Source organism: Aulonocara sp. 'chitande type north' Nkhata Bay, linkage group LG20 (genome assembly GCF_057382095.1).
Source record: "Aulonocara sp. 'chitande type north' Nkhata Bay isolate Kocher_YH1m ecotype deep benthic linkage group LG20, A_spYH_male_GT1.1, whole genome shotgun sequence".
NCBI classification, from domain to species: domain Eukaryota; kingdom Metazoa; phylum Chordata; class Actinopteri; order Cichliformes; family Cichlidae; genus Aulonocara; species Aulonocara sp. 'chitande type north' Nkhata Bay.
In genome coordinates, this window is record NC_141363.1 from 13,863,860 (window position 1) to 13,887,599 (window position 23,740).

At 40.9% G+C, this 23,740-nt stretch overlaps 2 protein-coding genes across 2 annotated transcripts in view; both read left to right on the forward strand.

Moving 5' to 3' along the window:
- LOC147305289 (uncharacterized) overlaps nt 1-23,740 on the forward strand; it is a 255,472-nt gene that overhangs the window by 186,646 nt on the left and 45,086 nt on the right. The gene's annotated exons all lie outside the window — the stretch shown is intronic.
- LOC147305294 (uncharacterized) lies at nt 22,257-23,387 on the forward strand. The gene is made up of 3 exons (XM_086277986.1): nt 22,257-22,527; nt 22,625-22,972; nt 23,083-23,387. Exons 1-3 carry the CDS (start codon nt 22,257-22,259, stop codon nt 23,223-23,225), a joined length of 762 nt encoding a protein of 253 aa, XP_086134112.1. The 3' UTR covers nt 23,226-23,387.

Below are 23,740 nucleotides of genomic sequence, written 5' to 3' on the forward strand. Positions count from 1 at the left end.
AATGGATATCCTAAAGGTGATCATTTGCAATTTGATATTTTTTTTATTCTGGGTGTCTATGTCTACAGTTAACTATTCAAAATAAACCATATTTAACTTAAATATGGATTAGGCCTGGTGCAACCCTCCAGTTTATTTACTGTCTGAAACAAGCTATGTTAGCACCGTCAGATTCTCCATCTTTCTTCTAAACGCCATAATTAAAGATTTGACCAATAAGTTAGAGCATAGTTTCAAAACATGGAAGTAGCTGTGATGTTCAAAGCCCATACACACTGGAATTTCACCCAACAATACTTTTTGGGAGTCATAAGCGATGATATTTTGTCAAGTCAATAAGAGATAAGTGGATACAAATGAAAATCAAATGTACAAGGTTGATCAGACTGATCAGTCTAATGACATTAAAAAAAAGAATTTGGTGCACAAGTTGAATTTATTTTGGACTCTAAACCACACGAGGTCAAATGTACACACAGACCCCCAATAGTATTTGGTTACACGTCACTCTTAGTTAGTTAACTGTGGCGGCACGGCAGCAGCACACAAAAGCCACTCCAGACAGACACCCACACACACACACAGACTTTCATACACCAAGTGACTTTTTGCACAATACTCAGTCTTTTACACATTTCTATTGCACTCTTGTGTCTGCACTGTCTTGTGTCTGTATGGTTTTGTCTTGTCTTTGTTTTTCATGTATCTTTGCACATTGCACTTTATGTGGTCCTCTGTTAATTGTCTATTATATGTAGCACCATGGTCTTGGAGGAACGTTGTCTCATTTCACTGTGTACTGTACCACTGCACATGGTTGGAATGACAGTAAAGCCACTTGACTTGACAGATGCTTTTGGTAGCCATCAGCAAGCTTCTAACATAGTTCTGCCTGGATATTTGACCACTCTTCAAATATTGGTAAATATTGATAGAATTTGTTCAGATTAGTTGGTTTATTGTCACAGACACGGCTTTTAAGCGTAGTCAGCAAATAGCATTGGGGCTGGGGCTTTTATTTCCATCCATCCATCCATTCGCTTCCGCTTATCCTTTTCAGGGTCGCGGGGGGCGCTGGAGCCTATCCCAGCTGTCATAGGGCGAGAGGCAGGGTACACCCTGGACAGGTCGCCAGTCTGTCGCAGGGCCAACACATAGAGACAGACAACCATTCACACTCACATTCACTCGCACATTCACACCTAGTGGCAATTTGGATTATCCAATTAACCTATCCCCACAAGTTGCATGTCTTTGGACGGTGGGAGGAAGCCGGAGTACTTGGAGAGAACCCACGCAAACACGGGGAGAACATGCAAACTCCACACAGAAAGACCCCGGCCTGATGGTGGAATTGAACTCAGGACCTTCTTGCTGTGCGGCAACAGTGCTAACCACCGTGTCACCGTGCTGCCCGGGCTTTTATTTCCTTTTCATTAATTTCTTCAAAAAGGAAAGAGGGGGATCAACGTATTATTAAGTTTGCATTAACTGATTTGGCGAGGCTACCAAGCCAGCTCTTTCTGCCAACCCTTAAGTTAAAGGTTGTCCCCAGGTGGTAATGAGAGCAGAGCAGATGCCATTACCCAGACAAAATTGCATGCAGATACAGATCATATTAGTATCAGATGAGGCGTGGATATCTGTACAAAAGAAGACACTCTCCACTTATAATCTCTTCTCACTGTGACCCTCCTCTCAAGCCCTGTTTGCACTACTATTCAGCCATCCATCAGCCTGGGTTTTTCCACATCTCGCATCCTTCCTTTCCTGACTGATGGACATCACTCGACTGCCTCTGGCTTCCCGGCCCCTCCCTCTTCGTGTACAGTCAGACAGATGGACTGATGGGTGGACGGATAGCAGTGACAGAGGAAAGGTAGATTTGCCGCTCCACCTCTGCACTGCTATGATATCGAACTCCCGCCCACTCCTGTCATCGCCTTGGTAGCAAATAGATTGCCCTTACACTCAGCCACTTCACACGTATGAATAGCTCTCCCCTCTTCCTTGTTGTGCTTTTTTTCTCCCCTTTATTTCCCTTAAGCTCTCCACTCTCTCACAATACATCTCTCCGGAGTTTCATTTTTCTTTCCACCTCTGGCATATAAGCAACACTGGCATGACGTTAACAATCAATTTAACAATATATATTGAGCACAGTTCCCGGGAGAAAATTGTAATCAAGAAGTGTATCGATTCAGTGTATTATTCTGTAGTTTGCTGTGAACGCTGGAACACAGTCACATAATAACGCTTGATTATGGGGAGATACATCCCAATATTAGTTGCAAAAACAAATACACAAAGTTAATAGGTAATATCTTGGATATATATATATATATATATATATATATATATATATATATATATATATATATATATATATATATATATATATATATATAGATAGATAGATAGATAGATAGATAGATAGATAGATAGATAGATATCGAAGAATCCGGGGACTGGTGAGTGTCAGCACCACAGTCCAGGATGAGACAACGAACATCCAAGAATACATTGGGAAGATGGCCCCAACTGACCGAGTGCTCAGTGAATACCTCAGGCAGCAGAAACCCAAGAAAGAGGAGGGAGACGAGGAACCATCATGGAAGGACAGGCCCCTGCACGGTATGTACCACCGGCACCACCGGTACCACCGGCAGATAGAGGAGGTGGCTGATATCCAGAAATCCTACCAGTGGCTGGACAAAGCTGGACTGAAAGACAGCACAGAGGCACTAATCATGGCAGCACAAGAACAAGCTCTGAGTACAAGATCCATAGAGGCTGGGGTCTATCACACCAGGCAAGACCCCAGGTGCAGGCTGTGTAAAGATGCCCCAGAGACAATCCAGCACATAACAGCAGGGTGCAAGATGCTAGCAGGCAAGGCATACATGGAACGCCATAACCAAGTGGCCGGCATAGTGTAGAGGAACATCTGTGCCGAGTATAACCTGGAAGTCCCAAGGTCAAAATGGGAGATGCCCCCAAGGGTGGTGGAGAATGACCGAGCTAAGATCCTGTGGGACTTCCAGATACAGACGGACAAAATGGTGGTGGCTAACCAACCGGACATAGTGGTGGTAGACAAACAGAAGAAGACGGCCGTAGTGATCGATGTAGCGGTTCCGAATGACAGCAATATCAGGAAGAAGGAACACGAGAAGCTGGAGAAATACCAAGGGCTCAGAGAAGAGCTCGAGAGGATGTGGAGGGTGAAGGTAACGGTGGTCCCCGTGGTAATCGGAGCACTAGGTGCGGTGACTCCCAAGCTAGGCGAGTGGCTCCAGCAGATCCCGGGAATAACATCGGAGATCTCTGTCCAGAAGAGCGCAGTCCTGGGAACAGCTAAGATACTGCGCAGGACCCTCAAGCTCCCAGGCCTCTGGTAGAGGACCCGAGCTTGAAGGATAAACCGCCCGCAGGGGCGTGCTGGGTGTGTATATATATATATATATATATATATATATATATATATATATATATATATATATATATTTGTCGAGAGTTACTCAGTGGATTGGTTTTTTCTTTGACAAACTGTGAGGGTGCTGAACTCCATTTAGGTTTTGCAAGGTACTGCGTGCTCTGGTTCCTACTTTTGTTGACAAATTCAGAGTTGCAGCAAGGTGAGTGACAGCTAGTGAGTAGCAGTATATATTATCAAGATTGTTTCTTTGAGATAAAGGATGATCATGCTTCACAGTGCAGAATAAATGGATCAAGATAAGCAGATGGGCCAAAACAGAGCACAGAAACACAACCTAAACACCAGATAAAACCCCATCACATTCTGCAGCCTTATTCAGATTCACTTTGAAGGCCTTCTTTTGGACTTCCGGACAAGTGAAGACAATCATATGTAAATGGTAAATGGCCTGTATTTATATAGCGCTTTACTAGTCCCTAAGGACCCAAAGCGCTTTACATATCCAGTCATCCACCCATTCACGCACACATTCACACATTGGTGATGGCAAGCTACATTGTAGCCACAGCCACCGAGGCTGCCGGACACTGGCGCCACCGGGCCCTCTGACCACCACTAGTAGGCAACGGGTGAAGTGTCTTGCCCAAGGACACAACGATCGAGACTGTCCAAGCCGGGGCTCAAACCGGCAACCTTCCAATTACAAGGCGAACTCCCAACTCTTGAGCCACAATCGCCCCATATGTCCACAACTCTTGTGTCTTTATCTTCCGTGCATACAGCTCAGACTCCTAAAAGGTGTGGTAAAGTGAAACATATAAAGTTCCCACAGTTCATCAGACTTAGGCTTTCCTAACTCTTCCTGTTAATTCTTGTAATTCTCGACCGTAACAAGTGATGTAAACATCAGAGTTGTACTCGGGCAACACTAAAGTACCTTCTAGCAGCAAGTCTTGCTACTCAGCATCTATCTTGGTAACACATCGAGGTAGTTATTGTGGCAATTTGGGTGCGTTTTTATAAAGCCCCTCCCTTTATAAGGTGTGCAATGACTACATTTTAAATGGTGAAATTTAGAATGATTTAGAAAAAAGTTTATATCACGTTTCTCTGTCCAGCTAGTACATGGCTTTTTGCTTTTTATTACACAAACATTCGTACAAGTGCTTTTTTTCTATGCCTAAATGCTTGTTTTGAATCTAACATTCACAGTCTGATAAACACATCGGGCTCAACTTCAGTATGTTGCTCAAGGCATGCAGACTGGAACAGCCAGGTATCGAACCACCAACTAATTAGTACACTAGATGACCTACCCAGCCACCCACTGGTACTGAAAGCACCAGACTTGCTGCTGTATTCTCTTGAATAAATGTTAGCAGTCAGACAACAGTTTTCCTGCAGAAAGTCTCTTTGTTTCAGGCTGTTGCAGCATCTCCCTCTGTACAATCTGGAAATCCCCGAGCCGCTGTACTGATACATCACTCAGATATGGTATAAACTGACACGAGCATACACTCGTGGCTTCAACCCAGCCACAGAATCCACGGAAACATCCCAATTCCTTCTAAGTGGAATTCAGATTTTCATGGTGTCCATAAAGGTCACCAAACATTAATGCTGACTACATTCATGCCTCCTGTAAGAATCACTGTATGCACTGATGAGTTGATCCAAACCTGTATAATGACAATGTGACTGTCTCTCATTGAGCATTAGGACGCAGGGTAAAGCTCAATCAGAAACACGGACTGCTTTTCGTATGAGTTTTATCTCCTTTTGTCTTTGCACACACAAAAAAAACACATCATAAAAGTTGGCAGTGTTTGAAAAGAGAAAATGTTGTCAAGGATCAGCAAGGAGAGAGTTGAGAGTTGTCCTGGTATTGTGTCAAAAGAATTCCAACTACACTTGGATGAAATTAACTTAACGTACTTGGATAATGTGTGTGACTCCCAGCAAAAGGACATTTGTTGTGTTTCATCCACCTTTCTCTCTCTTTTTTTCCATAATTTCTGTCTGTATCTCTATGACTGTTATTGAAAAACATAAAAATGTCAAAGAAAACAAACAAAAAAGTGCGACTGAGTGTAACTCTAATACAGATGTTTCTGGTTTCTAAAACTTCAGGATCACAGTTTGGGAAACAGACTGTGTATAAAATGTGCAGCAACCCAGGTTCCCCTTGGGAATTTGCTTCCACAACACCTTACTGCACTGTTCTTCTTCTTCAGAGAGGAAGTTGGAGCGAGGAGCGGGCCAGCTGTGCCAGATACACTCAGCAGCTGGCAAAAGTGACAGCCCCCTTGTGACAATATGCTGTAGTACCTCTTGATAATCCATTTCAAAGAAGCAAGCATGGCTTGCGACACTCTTGGCAGACGATGAAAATTCCACTTTGAAATCTGAGCGCACGGCTTTGATTGTATTGCTAATGTTGATGTGAGTGATGTGACACTTGCATCCACCTTTTTTTACCGGCCCTGTATTTGCCTGCTTCAGCCTCCAAAGGAACGCGAACACAAATACACGTTTTTCCCCGATTTTATTGGCACATGATGCAGTAGTATCACTTATTTATCGTCTGACAAGCTATTTTCAATACCTTTAGTAAGTAAACCTATTGATTTTTCCCTCTATTATATATATTTCAAAGTAGAGAAGCGGTTTAATTAAGAACATGTTGATGGCGTCTGTGATAGCATGTCACTGAGGTTTTTCTTGTTTTGTTTTGTTTTTTTGAATGTGGTTATCTTAGCTCAGCGGCAATTACGAGACTCTTGAGAGGAGTCTTTATCTGGAGTGTTTTCTTGAGTTTCTTGTCCACGTCTTCATATTTCCAACTGGCAGCAACACACCTGTCTGCGCCTGCCTTCATATCTGACAGAAAAAGAATGCCAACAAAGGGAGCATTCAGCTGTGAATTATTCAACTTCCTACACCAAGCTTCTGAGTCATTGTCATATTGAAACTGTGAAACTGTGAACTGCTTTTCACTCTTACATGAACAGTTATATGATTATGTGTCAGAAAAAGCTCATATTAATGATGCTCCTCAGCAGTGAGATAACTATCTGTGATTTGCATTACTCAAAGACAGTCAGTCAGAGACCAGCAGTAACCTGGATGATGTTTAATCACCCTAATAACTGTTATAAAAAGCAGTTATGTTCTATATCACATTCTAAAGTTACTGAAGACGTTTGACAGCAAAATCCTGAACTTTGGCTTGTTCCACATGACACTATTTGCATATCGTGTCACCAAAATAAAAAAGTTGAAAGCTCCCGTTTGTGACATGAGTGGTCAGACTAGAATTTTCACAGAGTGCTGGAGGTGGTACAGGAGGTGCACAAGGACATGACTCTGAGGTGCATCTGGGTCACATGTAAATCATGGGATTAGTTTTCACCTGCTTGTGCATTCACATGTTGACAGTTATAGTTTTGCTTACATTTATTCTCAGATTATTTAGAACCAAATTATTTTAACAGGGGTAGCTGTTCAGTTTTCACCAGTAAAAGCTACAAATACCATTACATTACATTTACATTACAATATAAGTCTATGAAGGACTGCACAGATCCCTGTGATCACTGATGACACTGAAAAAAATAACATTTCCTCTCTACCAGAGGCCTGGGGCTTGAAGGTCATGCACAGTATCTTTGCTGTTCCTGCACTAGATCAGAGATAAATGGTAAATGGCCTGCCTTTGTATAGCGCTTTTCTAGTCCTTAAGGACCCCAAAGCGCTTTACACTACATTCAGTCATTCACACACACATTCACACACTGGCGATGGCAAGCTACAATGTAGCCACAGCTGCCCTGGGACGCACTGACAGAGGCGAGGCTGCCGGACACAGGCGCCTCTGACAACCACCAGTAGGCAAACATGGGATTAGTATCTTGCCCAAGGATATTTGGCACGCAGCCAGGAGGCAGCCTGGGATCGAACCACTGACCGTCTGATTAGTGGCTGACCTGCTCTGCCACCTGAGCTACAGCCACCCCAGAGATCTCAGATATCATTCTTGGGATCTGCTGGAGTCACTCGCCAGTTTGGGGGTCACTGCACTGAGTGCTGTAATTACCACTGGGACCTCTATTAACTTCCAAATCTTCTCTCAGCCCTTGGTATTTCTCAAGCTACTTATGTTCCTTCGTCCTGATGTTGCTATCACTTGGTTTAGCTACATCTGTCACTATGGCTGTCTTCTTCTGCTTGTCCACAACTACTGTCCAGTTGGTTAGCCAGTTCACCAGTTTGCATCTTGATATCTAGAAGTCTCACAGGATATCAGTTTGGTCAGTCTCAGCCACCTTTGGTAGTGTATCCTATTTTAACTTCCAGGCCATACTCGACACATCCACTCAGTTATGGTTACATTTTATCCATTTGTGGATAACGGATCTCTTGATGGTTCACTGGAGTCAAAAGACCTTAGAAAAGGCTTTGTAACCCTTTCCACACTGATAGAATGACTTTGTTTCCCAGTTGTGTTTTATATTGCGGCATAATAGATCTTTTAGCCCATTTCACTTTGTCAGACAGGTTCTATTTATGAAATATGCAAGTGTTACAAATATGCATAAAGAATAAAAAATACATTTTGAAAGCTTTAAAAGGTCCATTCAATGACAAACTGTGCCATGAAACATCAAAAAGAAGATACATTGACCAAAAATGCATTTTCAAACGGCGTGGGAGGGTGGGGGCTTAAGCCTTGGAGATCAGTGAGGATTTGACGGTGCCACAGCAAAGCTTTTGAGCAACTTCCAGGAGGCCAGAATTTCTAGGTGCACCCCTGTTTCTCACATCCTCCGGAGATTATTGATTCACACTTCCGAGCTAATTCTCCATGTGGTCAGAGCTTGAATCACTGTCCCCTTTGGTTCATATGCAGTCACAGACCAGCTAGCACTGCAGCCAAAAAACAAAACAAAAAACACAAAGCCGACTTATGTAGCTTAAAAAAAATACTCATCAGTGCTGAACTTTTTGAGTCTATCACTTTTTGTGTCGCTCTGTCAGCACGTAGCTTTGGGTATGCTCTTTTCTGAATATGTCAGCATGGGGTTGTATGTTTACTCCAAGAAGTCCTCCAACATTTACCACTGAGTGCCACATAAAATAACTCCTCGCCATCCCCAATAGCCTCATATCCAGCAGCGTTCAGTGTTTTGCCTTTAATGCACTGACCTGCCGGGAACCCTGAGTAAATGGAGGCCCTGCTGTTGCAGCCGGATCACAACACAACAAACCAAACAAACACAACAAGCAGGGTTCAAGTCAGAGGAGACCCCATCACAGCTCTAATGGAGCGTTCACTGGTTTCATATTTACATATGGCATGCTTTAATTTCTTCTCTCTCTCTTTTTTTTCCCAAATAATTGTCTCTCTGAGGATGAGTGTGAACACACGCAAGTGTAGCGTAACGGTTCTGTTTGTTTTCCACCGAGTTCAATCACAGCGAGGCTGCGTAAACAACACACGCCAATCGTCGCCACAGCATCCAAGCCTCCGCTGTGAAGACATGGCAGGAGTCAAGCAGCTCGTCTCCATGCCTCTGCTCCCTGCAGTAAGGCTTTGGCACACACCATCACCGCACGCACATCCGTACAGGCGTCTCTATGTTGACATCACCTCTAAGAATCCTAATCCATTTAGTTCAGCCGCCGTTCCGTGTTTGTGGTTTCACGTGTGTGAGTGTAATATGTGCCCATTTCTAGCATAGGATTATTGAACTAAGACTTGTAATTGAAGCTTGATGAGCCAAATAACGTTAGATAAATCTCTTTTTTTCATAAAGCATAAGGTTTGTGAGACTTAGAAAAGTCCTTATCTCCCTATACAGCTCCAGGCTGCTGTTGCCCGTTACTAATCTCTCATCCAGCATGAAAACGCAATGCCGTGTTGAGTGGCATTTGCTCACAAAAGTGCTAAGCTAAGATTTATACTAGGTGTTAAAAACATAAAAGTATACTGAAATATACTGTGACAATTCAAATTTCATGAGCCTGCACAGCATTAATGTTACTTGAGTGGCTGTGGCTCAGGAGGTAGAGTAACATCCATTTTTTTGAAAGTCAGTGTACACAGTGTAGTGCTGTGTGGATGTGTCAGTGCATGAATGAGGCCTGTACTAACTGGTCAATAAAAGCAGAAGAGTGATAAAAGTCAGTCCATTTATTCAGGTGGATTCGTATCAGAGTAAATAATATTCATAATTTCAATACAATACTTTGTTCTGCTGCAAAACCTCAGGTTTTTCCATTTCTGTGGAGGAATTAGCCAAATGATTCGGCTACTGTAGGCAGTATAAAAGATGGAAACAGCTACTGGGGCTGAAAAGTGAAGTACCTTAAACCTGTATTCTTTTTAATGGCCACTAGGAGACAGTAGCTGTGGTTCCAAAATTAGTTCTGTTGCTATAAAGGTCTATGGGAAAACTGCCCTCTACCCTGACCTTGTTAAAGACTTTCCCGATGTGTTTATGGCTTCAGTCATTTGGAGGACAATCTGTTCTTAAACAAAATCATGGATGCTTTGAGGTTTTCTTCACTATCTAAGTGTCTTATTCCATCTCAGTTCTCATTTTCAGGTTTTAGATTTCAATTTAACCACTTTTGTCTTTGTTCTTTCTAACAATTTCTTCAGCATTGAGGTAGTGACAGTGTTTTCACTGCCACACAGCAAACAACTTATTTAATTCAGCAAACTTTACTTTCCAAATTGTAAACAAATATGGTTTAAAACAGTACTTAGATTGCTGCCATTGTGTTACTTGGTTTAACGCAGTAACCTGTCATTTAGGCTCCGACCTCCAGACTGTCAAAACTTGGCTGATTTGAGTGAGCAGGATTCATCTCTGAGATTAAAGCTCTACATGTGCACAGCTGCTGTTTTTATGCGCGAGGAACACAGTTGCACAAGTAGCAATGAATACGATTATGAGTTGCAACTATTTGGCTCCGTCCATTGGCCCCTCAGTGCAGTGAAACTGTCCTTTGCCCTTAACAGAAAAACAGTCCCAGAGCATAATGTTTCCACCTCCCTGCTTGACTGTGGGGATGGTGTTCTTTAGGTCATAGTCAGCGTTTCTCTTCCTCCAAACTTGGCCTAAGAGTCAGATGCCAAAGAGTTATGGTTTCATGTGACCACAATACTTTCTCCAAAGCCTTCTCTGAATGGTTGAGATCTGGAGTGTCAAACTTACAAACTTCAGCTCTGCTTTGTCTTAATGGGCACACCATGCAGCCAGTCACATGCAAAAAACGACTGGGATCATACCATTATGTCAAGGAGGAAAGGGGGCAAACATTCCCAACGCAGCAAGCTTAGTGGTACAGGCCACGTGCACAGAGAAACGGGGGAGCTGGATTTAAATGAAAGAATGTCAGAAAAAAGTGAATAAATGAGCGAAAATGTGAAATGACAAGCGACTGGCTGCATTTCAAAAGATTTGAAACGAGGAGCTGGATAAAGTGATTCCCGTTTTTATTTTCAGTCATTTTTTATTGTGGAGAACAAAAGGTTTGAAACTTCATTGAAACCATTCCGTGTTCTCTCTAGTAGAAGCAAATGCATAAAAATAAGGCTTTTATGAAACTTCTGAATAAGAAATTGCTTCCTTGAAATAGAAAATTTACGGTCCAGGGTTGAACATTAGATAAAATAAACTATATGCAAAGTGTCTTTGAATGGCAGAGATGCAGAAATGTCTGCATGTAGCACAGAGCCGTGGCTCAGTGTCTAAATGAGTCTCACAGGCCTGAATGTGCACTTGAAGCCATTTAAAATTCTGAACTTGTTTGGTGTGCTGCTCACCACAAACAAGCACAAGCAGACATTTTGAGCTTTTAACTGTAGCTTCTCCTACTGATGCACACAAATGCAACACAACAACACGAAGTAATTAAGAAAAAAACAATTACATTAAAGAAAAGTTTTAGTTTTTCACCCTTTACTACTACAAAAATGTATTTTATTTTACAACTACTGTTTAAAATAAAGCTGGACAGTCTGGACAATGAGCTTTTTCTGTTATTTACACATTTATTTCTTACAATTTAAGTCCAAACAGTTGTGCAGACCGTTTTCTTTCTTTGGCACAGCAGCTTTTTCTTCACCATATAGAAAAACAGCTAAATATGTAACCTCTCTGACAGAAAGAGAAGTTTTACTGGCCCGCTTCACTGTATAAGGTAGAGAGTGCCAGGATGGAGGTTGGTTTCAAAGTAGTATAGGCATAGGCAGCAACTGTGGGCAGGTCAAAATAGCTGAAACAATGTGCCCTGCTATTTGAGTTGATATGTGGAAGGGTATGATGTGTGCTGGCATTGACATCAGCTGATCTGAGTATATTATGGCTGAGCTCAACTTTGTGGCCTTCCTGAACTAACACTATAATAAATTATAAACCTTGAATAAGAAGGTATGCGTGAAACTCCACAAACAGCCTTCCTAATGGCATTAAGCCACCTTGTTTGATGTGTGTGCACGAGTTACCTCGAGTCAGTGACATCTATGAACTTGTCTTTTTAAAAGGTGTTGCTGTTTCTATTCTACTGTCATCACAAAGCTTCTATAAACTCCTCATGAAAATTCATAATCATAAACAACCACCACAGAACAACACATGAATGTGATGTAGGTGTGCTGCACAATGAAATGAAGATGTAAATAAATAATTTTAACAAGTGTCATCTCTCTGAGCTTTTGGGGATTGTGACACATCCCATGTGGCTCCGCCGTTTGTCAGCTAAAAGAAGAAAAAATCTAATCCTGTTGCGTTTCACCTAAGAGCTTAGGTACGCAGCGCCGCTGTTTCGGGATAATTTTTGTCTGGAGTGGACTTAGCATACATCAACCCCATTTTCGCTTCTTATCTTTCCTCTCGCTTGCTCATCACCCGTTCTTTGCTTCGTTCGACTTTGTTTTTGCTCCTTGTTGACAGATTCTGATCTTTTGTCTGTTGTTTAAACCAAGTGAGGATTTAGCCCTGCACTGACACAGCTTTTGGCCTTGGATCTGAACTGTTTGACTCCCGGCAAACAGCTTTTTTTCTTCTTCTTCATCTTTTTTTTTTTCCTTCTCCGCACCCGGTGTAATCCTCACAGATAAAGCAACCTCTTCGAACACAGCGGAGTGTAGCAGTTGCTTAGGCAACAGACTATCCCATCTAATCCAACCTGTTCCTATCTCCCCAAAGTCTGAATACCCGTTGAATTGAAAAGCTTCCTAAGCTCACCACTTGTTAACCTTGAGTCTTGTGAATAGCATTTTCAACGAAGATTTCAATAACAACATGTTACCTTATTCATCGACATTAAAGCTCGAGAGACCTCTGACTGGTCCAGCTGTGGTAACTGTGAGGATAAGACTGCACTTGGTTCGACTTTTAAAATAAGAAGTGACTCAAGAAGCAACAATTTTGTGACCTCGACAAGATGATTTGCTGGCAGCAATGTGTCCAGCAGTTGGGAACTGACTGTAATGAAAACAGAGCTGACCTTAGCTTACCTCGCAGAGCACCACATTGTTTGTCTTTTTGCCCCCCTCCCCCCAAAAAATCATTGTTCAATTCAACACTTAGTTTCCCACCTCAGAAAGAAATGATGGGGGAGAGATGGTCTCGCCAAGTGCTTTATAATCTTCCCTGGGGTGCCAGGAGCAGCAAAGTGTTGGGGACATAGTATTGATTTATATAAAACTCAATGTTCCCTCCGCTGCCCAGATCTGAGTGTGTCTGGACCGTGAGAGCGATAAGGGATTGGACTAATGTGAGTGCAGGGCAAAAAAGGCCTTGATGCCAAATGGATAAGCTCAGACTTTTAACAACCTGAAAGTTTGCACTCTCGCTGCTGTATGTTATTTTTTTTTTTTTCTTTCTTCTTCATCGTGTCATTGCATTACAGTGCTGGGTGTTGATGAATTGGAGCATTAAGGATTATGTTCTCCAAGAGATGCCCCTGGTGATTTGGGGTAAAAACTGGAATATGTCAAGTCACAGTCTGAGGAGAACTAGAAGCTACTGCATAGATTTTGGCCAGATTTATAAGCCTAATTAGGCCAGCCCACACAGGCTCAGAGAAGTTTGCAGACTTTACCTTGTCATAGTTTTTTATCTGATGCTATCTAAGGGCAGCTAAATCTCGAAACTGCTGCCTGGGAAGCATATACACCCCCTGAGTAGATGCAAACGCCCATATAAATACAGTATACTGCTTGCAAGGTGCAAGTTCAGCTTGAAAACATTCTCGCTCAGACAAACGACTGAAGTTATTTATAAACATTTCAATGTCAAATTTCATTTTTCTAATTGTCCTTAGAAACTAGGACTTATTATTTTCCAATTATCCAAAGAGGCTAGCCATTTATTTTTCTATAATTACTTTCTTATATTTTCCTACAATGTATAATAAACACATCCTTAATGATCAGTTCTATTATTCACTTGTTAATTAGGAAACCCTGTTTACTGAAATCTAAACTGAAACCATTGGTGTCTGTAAGAGGAATAATTGTCTCTGGACGTTTTAATTTAAAGTGGATATGAGGAGACAGTTCTGGATGACGTATTGTCAACCTCTACCTGAGTAGAGTCGGGGAGGTTGTGAATTATTAAAAGTGTTTGAAAGTGTTTTCAGTATAATTGACTTAAAGAGTCACTTTTACCCAATAAAGGATAACTTCATAATGGCTCAGTCACAGTTAGGGATGTGAATCAAGAGTTCCCTGTAGTTCAATCTCTTGAAATTGTTAGTCTGCCTGCCAACTGATCCCGCTTATCGGTTCTTGCACTTGCGCTAAAGTAAGCTAATTTTAGCTCATGTGCTGGAGAAGTAAAGTAGTGACGCAGTCTACAGCGTGGATAAGGACATTAGTTTTATTTATATTGCACAAAAGAACAAGAGCGCAATGGTTAAGTAGAAACTGCATCCAGGATAGAAACAACTGCATTATGCTGCTAGCAGAACTTGGGCTCTTTGCAAGCATCTGGACAGACAGCATGCTAATGCTAAGCTAGCCAAGAACCCAGAATGATGTTAAAGCTGAGTGAACAGCCCAGCAACCAGACCCTGAACTTCAACAGGTAATAACGGCATTGATGAGCAGTCAGACTGCTGTTCATGTTCCACAGGAGAATCACTGTGATGAATGTTATGAAGTGTCTTTGTGCTGGTTTTCATCTTTGATTTGTGGTTTTGGCTTTGTGTTCATATCTAAATGCTAAGACAAACATCATATGTGTGTCCTCATTAGGATGGGGATTTTTGTTCTGTTGCATGGAAGCAATTTGCAATCAACAGAAATTCTCAGCTTCAGCTACACTGACGTTGAGAGTAACAGATTAATGAATATACACTGGAGTTGGAGAGACTATAGAGTTTGTGATTGCTTCCAACACGATAATGGCGGTTGCTATAGGGGTAAGAATACATATAGAAAAATACTCTTGTAAAATATCACCATTAATATAAATGTTGGATTTTAATATTGCAAATGTCAAATCGGCCAGATATATGGTAGCACTTCAATTCATTTAGGCATGTAAAAAAGGACGAATCGACCTGCTAAAGTTTTTAATCGATTCTCAGAACGATGAAGAAATGTGATTAAAATGACTCTGGACGTGGCAGAACATGAAAACATGGATCCATATTGTGTTTTATGAGCAGCTCAGACTGGTGGTGGTGGTGGTGGTGTAATGGTGTGGGAGATGTTTGGCACACTTTTCACTATGTAATACAAAATCAGCACACAAATAAATATACAGCCCACCCAAGTATTGTTGCTGATCATTTGCATCCCATAGTGTATCCAGCTTCCAACAGAATAATACACCATGTTACGGAGGTTGAATATTCTCAAACTGATTTCTTGAGCATAACGATGAGTTTACCGACTCAAATGGCCTCGACAGTCACCTGATCTCAGTCCAGTAGAGCAGCTTTGGGGTGTGGGGTGTGAACGCGAGATTCACATCATGAGTGTACAGCAACTGTGTGATGGAATCATGTCAACATGGACCAAAATCTCTGGGGAATGTTTCCAGCAACTTGTTGAATCAATGCTACAAAGACTTAAGGTGACTCTGAAGGCAAAAGGTGATCCCATACATTACTACCAAGGTTTACCAAAGAAAATGGTGTGCAAGCTTATATAAGTTGAAAGAAAGAAGTTGCACAACATGGAAATATTCTTGATTAGTACATCCATCCATTTATTTTCTCAAAGGCTTTTCTTATTCAGGGTTACAGGATGTTTAGTACATTACTTTAGCAAATCAGAGAAATATCAGGAACACAGCTTTCATGAAAATGAAGAACTGCTGCTGCGTGCTGGGATTTCTGTCAATATCTTTTTACCATTGTTTCAGGAAGCCATTGTGCCATTGCTTTATGGGTATGACAGCAAAGATGTTGAAAAGCTGTGTAATCCATCACAGAAGAAATAAAAGCTGTGATCCTTTTTTTGTTGTTCTGAAAGTTACTTGCAATGCATTAACTCATACACATCCAAATATCCAGTAACTGATGGAGTGTGTAAGCCTTGGAACACAACAACCAAAGTAACTGCATTCCTGTTATGCTGATTCATTAATGAAACAATAGGTTCGTTAAGGTATAGAGCAGTCATTCATATGAGGGTTGGCAGACTTGACTTGTGGTTTATTCCAGAATGGACTACATGCAATGTTATGTAAACCTGGCTGCCTTGAGCAGTAGGGGAAGTGCAGCCAAAACATTGCATAGCAATGTTTAGCATGAGTGACTGATAAGAACCTGTGCCGTGCAGAAACACTGATACAGTTTCCAACTAGGTATTCGTGCTATTGCATCTGCTTCATATCTAGCTATAGAGCAGATTTGTGTTCTCTCTGAGCTGCTTCTTTTACTTTGTGAATTGTGAATAAAGGTTTATTCTCGCAGCTTATTATGTCAAACTTTTCAGTTTTTTATTCATTGTACCAACTATCATGAACGCTAAAATTGTGTACACTGTGTGGCATATTTTTTTGTGTTTGCCTTTCAAACACGAAACTCACGGACAGACTCGTTCAGCACAGCTCTCATCTGGTGTTTCCATTACAAAGAGGAGCGCGCATGCTTTGATGGGGAAAGGCACTCTCTCGCTACCCTCTCTAAAACCCTAATTGTACCTGCTTCCAAGCCTATTTCTGGGACATCAAAGGATCAACTAGCCTAAGTGCTCATGCCACAGTGTAAGGGTGCATATTGAAGCCTGTATTTAGAAACTCCCATCATTACCATGCTGATGTAAGGAGGGTTATTGTCTCATATGCGCTCCATACCGAAGCGTGTATAACGTGTAAACATGAATCAATGGCGCCATCACATGGACAGCAGAAGTACTGACTACTAGTGGATAATAATTCATGCATAGCGCTAAATAGAAATTGATTTTGGGTAGCAAATAAGGGACAGTTATGGAAGCAGCCTCCCTGCTTTGAAAGTGAAAGCCTTCTTGTTATTTAAAAGTGTAAAGAGAACAGATATCCCATTCAGTTCCATGTCTAAAGGTTCAGATGTTGACCTCTGACCTCCCAAATTACAATACAAATTTCTCGCACGGCTCATATTTTTTTGCTTCTCTGTTGAGTGACGAGAGCCAGCCCGAGTCATTTCAACTTGTGATTTTCTATGATGGCTTGAAAAACATCCTCCAACAGCATCTGCTGCTGGAGGAAGGCCAGAGTGAAATATCTGTTGCTAAGCAACCACTTTGACTCTTATTTTGTTGTGCAGGACCACTAACTAGATTTTCAGACAAGGTTGCATCAGTTCGGTTTGTTTCCTCTGCAATGTTGGAAACATGCAGAAATCAAAGGAGAGAGTGTGTATTATTGATGTGTCTGTGCAAGCTCTATGCGAAAAGACACATTTTGATATGAAGTTACAGATGAGAATGCAAATGTAGGAATGGAAAGTGGCTGAAAGTCAGTGTCTATAATGATGCTTGGTACAGTTTATTCTCGTGCATCATTTCAAAAAAATCCACCAGATTTGCACGCTGTGAGGCGAGCCCTCACGGTCAGCAGTCAGAACTGCAGCAGTAACAAGTAGGAAAAGCCCATGGAGGGAATTAACATAATTGAAAAGGCCCATCTGAAGCAGTCCTCCTAAATAGCATGCTCCTTTTTTTCTCGTATCAAATCTGGAAAGATACACATCATTTAAAATTCAGTGATACGTCCTGTGCATTATCTGCAATGAGCATGTCAATAAGGCTCCATACATTATTTAAATGTCTTATCAGTAAATGGTTTCTTACACAGCTCTGCAGAAGTAGACCCAGAAACATCAGCTATTTTGGTCTTTGAGAACAACAAAATGACAACGTCCCAGCGTGGTAATATGCTGGTGCAAATCTGCATTTACAGTGAAGCTCCACTGCAACTTGGGGAATAATATGTGGAATAACCAGTAATGCAATAGTGCTGTAGTTGGTTTTGTAGCTTACCTTTTCACACTGATGATGCAGATGTCCTAATATACAGAGACTTTAATGTAGCGGAGTGAAATCAAGTGTTTAAAAGTGTCTGTTGCTTGGTGGTTCTCAGCCATCTCTTTTTTTATAAAATAAATAAATAATTTTACAAGGTTTTTTCTGCCCTTCTGCTTCCTTGTGTTGAACTCTATTGTGGTAGCTTCTTTCAAGCAAACCTTTCAAACTTTTTTTTATTATATCACCCATAGGCTATGTACTCTTGGCTGGTTTGAAGACTGCATGCATAAAAGACAAAAAAAAAAAAAAAACTGTATGCATTTCTATGATTTCTCCATTCCTGTTCACTGTGTACACCTCAGACTTTCAATATACACCACCTACAAAAACACTGGGATTAGTATTCTGCAGTGGCTCAGTGTATTCATGATGGGCAAGAGAAGGTGTACAGAGGACTAGCTGTTGACTAGCAGGTTTGTGGAGAGACAGAAATCATCTGCTTCACCTACCCACTGAATCAGATTCTACAAATCAGTGGGTATACTGCAAGAATTTTCACGTTCTGTAAAATATTGAGAAATAAAAATAGGTTTAAGTGAAGTCTGGTGCCCCACAACCTCGGGTTTAGAAGCTAAATCCATTTTATGGTACTTTAGGGGCTAAACCTTAAACAACTACATTCATCATTCTGTTTCTCGTTACCACCAGACCAGAATTCTATTTCTTGTCAGTTAAATTAATACAGATTTGGCATGTGACAAAGTCTGCATAAAACTGCAAAATATATAAGCCTGTAAATGTGTTGTGTCTCCTTCTGATGTGTCAACATCAAGCAGTTCTTTTGGGTTTGGGTTTTTGTTTTGTTTTTTTGTTGGGTTTTTTTTGGGGGGGGGGGGGGGGGGTTGCTGCTCTGGATTTCTCATGTCTTCTTTATTCCCAGAGGCTCTTAGATGAGACATGTGGAGGAGAAATGACAGTCGTTGTCACTGTGATGTAATACAGCAGGTGCCTGGATGAAGAAGGCATCAGTTTGAGTGAGCAATGAAGCCCTGTTCAAGCAACTACTGTATAGTGTGGACGGCAGTGACAACACCTGGCTTTATGGGCAAAAGAGATTTCATTTGCAGTGCTCCTATACACATCATGCTACAGTAGGCTCCAAACAGCTACCAACCAGTGTTCTGCAGGTGACCTTGAGCTCTAGTAGAATCAGAAGAAAACTGAAAAATACAGGTTGTATAAAAAAAATCAGTGAATACTGGACTGGCAGAACCACCAACCTTGTGAATTCTTCCTTAAAACAAATCCTTTTTTCCTTCCTCTCCACTGAATGGCTTTGATAACTGTATTTATTCATCTGTCAGAACAATGTCATGTGCCAGAACTGAAAGCCCACAATTACATTCAGTCTTATTGTGGGTACAGCAACCTTTGATCCAGGTGTTTTAAGAGAGCTGACGATAAAGTAATAAGCCTTAGTCCTTTCTGAAGGCTCTCTGATGATTAAGATTATAATTGCAGCACTGTGCAAAAGTCTTGAGTCACTCCTCCCATATGGAAAAGATATATATAAATCTTATAAAGTTTGTATCTGTCTTGTGTGAAACTTGTATGAAAAGCATATAAGTGTGAAAACAGATATAAGATCCCTTGAAAAATTATATAATGAAACTTGCATGTTTTGGATACTTACTAAAACAATGTATGAAAGTAATGCGAAAGTGGCCACTTTCATGAGTAAATCATGTAAGCCTTATATGATTTACTCATGAAAGTGGCCACTTTCATGAGTAATCACATATAAGTTTTTACTATTTCTTTTCCGTATGGGCTTATTTCTTTGTATTTTGCTTCCAAGAAGACAGACTTTCTTGTGATTTTTAAAGTGGTCTTGAGCAATAGTTCTCCAGCTTTTTGAAGAACTTTTTTCACTCATTTTCAGTTCAGTCCTTGTACCTGACCATTTTCAGAGGAATCCTTTTTTGCTTGTTAGGAGACTTAAATATGAATGCGAGAAGTTTTGCTGAGCAGGGCCTGCAAATAAGTCGGTATTACAAACTAAGCATATTTAGTGTAATTCAAGTTGGCAACGAAGTCAGGCTTGGCAGAAATCTCAACACTGGCCATAATATTTAGGTCCGTGTATTTGCTCTGCATCTACAAGCCACTTTGCAACCCACCTCAACCCCACCTTTTCCTTTGTTACTGCTTTCTTCTGTCTTGCTACTGCTGTTCTGAGTGTTTTCGATGTGTGTCACTGAAAATGTCTGATGGTGTAAAAAATAAAAGAGCCAATATGCCAAATGTAAATATCTGTAGTTAATATTAACTAATATTACCCACCATAAGATAATCTCAAGTTTAGCAAGGCTGTGTTTTATCAATTATGAACAGAAAGGGGAAGGTTTTCATGTTTCATTGGTAAGAAGTATAAAAGACATACATATGGACAAATTAGGTTTAGACTGATGTGTAGTCCATATTCCACAAGATCAATTAAGAGGCATTTCCACTGTAAAGTAAAAACTCAAACAAACTAAGACGACACAAAACCAGAAAGAGTAACCTGTACGAACATGTACCAAGCTTCTCTATTATATTTTTGCTGCAAATATTGTACTTTTGTACTCCATACTATTTCTTTTAAAGCTTTAGTTACTTACTATTTTGCAGATAAATTGCAATATTCCCAGGAATAAAAGAAATAAAAATCACCAAGAGTTGCAATGATCCACTAACATAAAGAACATGAATCTGAAAAGTGCTTCTACATAATGAGTACTTCCTTTAAATACATTTTAATTATCCAACTCATGCACTACTAAAGTACTTAAAGAAGATTATTTTACGTAATTAAAAAGTAGGAAAACTTTGTTTTCCTACTTTACAACAAACGGATCCAACACACAGCCTGAAAATCATGTTTATGAGAGAGTGATATTATACCCCTTATGTCAAACTGAGTGATTTATGGCCCCACTAATTGATTTATGACCCCTAATAAATTATTCATGAGCTCCGGAAGTAGGAAGTAATTAAGTAATAAAAATATGATATTCATAAAATTATGATATTCATAAAAATATGATATTCATAAAAATATGATATTCATAAAAATATAATTGATTATTTAGAAAGTTTCTTATATATCAAAATAGCATTCTTTTATTTCTTTAAGCAATGAAATTTTTTTTTATTTTTTTATGCTCAAAAAACGCCATCTGGTGGCGGGTCAGTGTGTGTGTGTGTGTGCGCCCGCACGCGCCTGAGGCTGTGTGTCTGGGCGCGCGGGGGCGCGCCCGTGTCTCCGGACCGTGCTCTCTCGGGCTCCGTGCTCATGTGTTTAAAAATGTATTAAACCATATTAAAATTGTTTAGTTAAACTTGTGCTTTTGTAACGTTCAGTATGGCCACAAACACATGCTGCATGCCTTGGGGGAAAACTTTATTTAGATTTATATGCATTTGTAGATTTAGAATAAAACTCATACTCAGAAAAAACTCGCGATCCCCTAACCCTCCTTAGAAACATAAGCAGGGAAAACTCCTTAAAAAACCCTCCGCGTTTTCTCCAAAACCCTACAATAACTTGTTAGGGTGCCCCCTCTATTCCCAAAACCTTATATTCGATAACAGGGAAAATCCTGAAAAAATCCTTAGTCTTTTTTCTCAAATTCAGCGCCCCGCGGCTCCCTTCATGCTCAGCCAAACAAAGCCAAAACTCCTTTAAAAAAAATTTCTCCGCGATTTCTCCAAAACCCTAGAATAACTTGTTAGCTACCCCTCTATTCCCAAAAAAAAAAGCGCTATAATCCAAAAACATTGGGAAAGCTCCTCTTACTAGCAAGCTCTAAAATTCAACCCACACTCTAAGTTCTACCTCGCTCTTAATCTCCGATCCACAACTTCTTGCAGAGCACAATTTTTTCCTGCTTGTTCGCTCCCCGCTCTGCTCCCGAATGCGCTGCTTACCTCGTTTGAAAATTCCCCCCCTTACACCAACTCCGCCTCACTGCGCCCCGCTGCCAATCACATAACCCTTGCACCGCTCCCTTCGCACCCCGGTTAGCCAATCGGCTCCAGGTCTGATTTTACGATCTCCCGCTGAGGTTAAGACTATCTTCGAACCCCCAGAAGACATCTGACTTCAGACGTATCAACAACTGGCGCCGCTCAGACTGCTTGCGAGTTCGCATAGGGAGCGGCCGATTTCAACAGCAACTACCTTCGCGTGCCCTATGTGCATATCACTCGGTAAGTGTTAATCTTCCCCCTCTAACTACATTTTCGCATTTTCCTTTTTACCACTCTGTCAATCCTTTCATCTTCAAAAAAGCCATGCAAAATAGGCTCTGTAACACTTGGAATACACTTTTTAAAACATATATAAGTTCGCCTCTAACACTCAGAGCTAAAAAGTGCGTTTGTAAGTTAAACTATAGCAGCGATCATGGCCTCATCAGGTACCTCATTTTTTCTCACTCTTGTTCATATAATGTTTATATTTTTACTGTTTTTTCCCCGTTTGTAAATACTCGATGTTATTTCTTTTCAGACTCTGAGATAAACCTGCTCAACTCCTCTTTTTTTGAGTCTCTCGATCGAATTGGTAGGTTTGGTTCATTCTTGTTCCCCTTCTTAACAGCTAATTGTACAAGAAAAACAAAACATTTACCCTCTTTTTTCATTTTTATCAAACTTTCTAGATATCTCTGACTTGGACACCTTTATTGGTACAAGTTCCCCGAATTCTTCACCACCAGTGCTTGTGCGATCCACAGGAAAGAATATTCGTCTCTCCACACGGGACAGACAGCATTTGCTCTCTACGCTAGATCGCCCTGCTTCATCTGGCCCCAGTTCCATTCCCGTCGGAGCTTGTTCTCTCCCGCAACCCTCTGGGAAAAACTTGCGCCTGTCCGCCGGGGACAGGCAAGATTTGCTCTCCGAGCTCACTCCCGATGCTCCGGCCGATCGGAGCCCCAGAAACGCTTCTTATTCTCCGCCATCAGACACACGAAATGCACCGCGCCTGCCTTTGAGACCCAATCACGGTCAGTCTCTCTAGGTTCTCGCTTTTTTCCTCATTTCTTTTTTAAAATAAAAACTAACCCTTTTCTATTTAACTTTACTAACTGTTTGTATCTTACCCTCAAATTCTCAGGGCGTCTCAGAAGGAGGAGTAGCAGGACCCGCAGGATCGCAAGGACAACGAGGACAACGCGAACACGCACCCGAAGGCAGCTGGCTTCAATCGCTCTTCGCGCGGTATCTCTGTTCGCTGAATTAGTTCAGCTCATCTTATAAAAACTTTGTTTTTGATTTTTTTTTTTCATTTTGCTTTTCAAACATACTCTCTTTTGTGGTTTTTTGTTCTTTTAATATATTCCTGTTAAACAATAATAATAAAATAAATGGATAACCAGGAACAAGATATTACAGACCCGTTTCTTGCTTTAGAAACAGCGTTAGCTAGGTTAAATGAAAATATACACCATGCTCAGATTACATATTCACAAAACAGTGAGCAACCTGAGGTGATCAATAATAATGATCCTTTAGAATTGCTTAATTTAGCTCTTGCCCGATTAGCACCCAATGAAAGTGCCTTTCAAAATAATTCTTTGAGTTTGGGATTGGATCATGATGAGATCCAAACAGAGTCAGACGCGGTTCATTCACAAATGAGTCTGACACAAAACATCTCCTCTTCTGATCCGTTTTTAGCAATTAATAGAGCTTTAGAAGCTTTGGCCCAAATACAAAATGAGGTTCAAATACCGCCAGAGTTATTGAGTCAAATAAACAGGCTAAATCAAAAT

Bases quoted from the DNA above. Each gene is read 5' to 3' on its own strand.
- LOC147305294 (XM_086277986.1), top strand. From the start codon at position 22,257: ATGCAAAATAGGCTCTGTAACACTTGGAATACACTTTTTAAAACATAT. The intron at 22,528-22,624 runs GTAGGTTTGGTT...CAAACTTTCTAG, and splicing joins TGAGTCTCTCGATCGAATTG to ATATCTCTGACTTGGACACC. The intron at 22,973-23,082 runs GTCAGTCTCTCT...TCAAATTCTCAG, and splicing joins GCCTTTGAGACCCAATCACG to GGCGTCTCAGAAGGAGGAGT.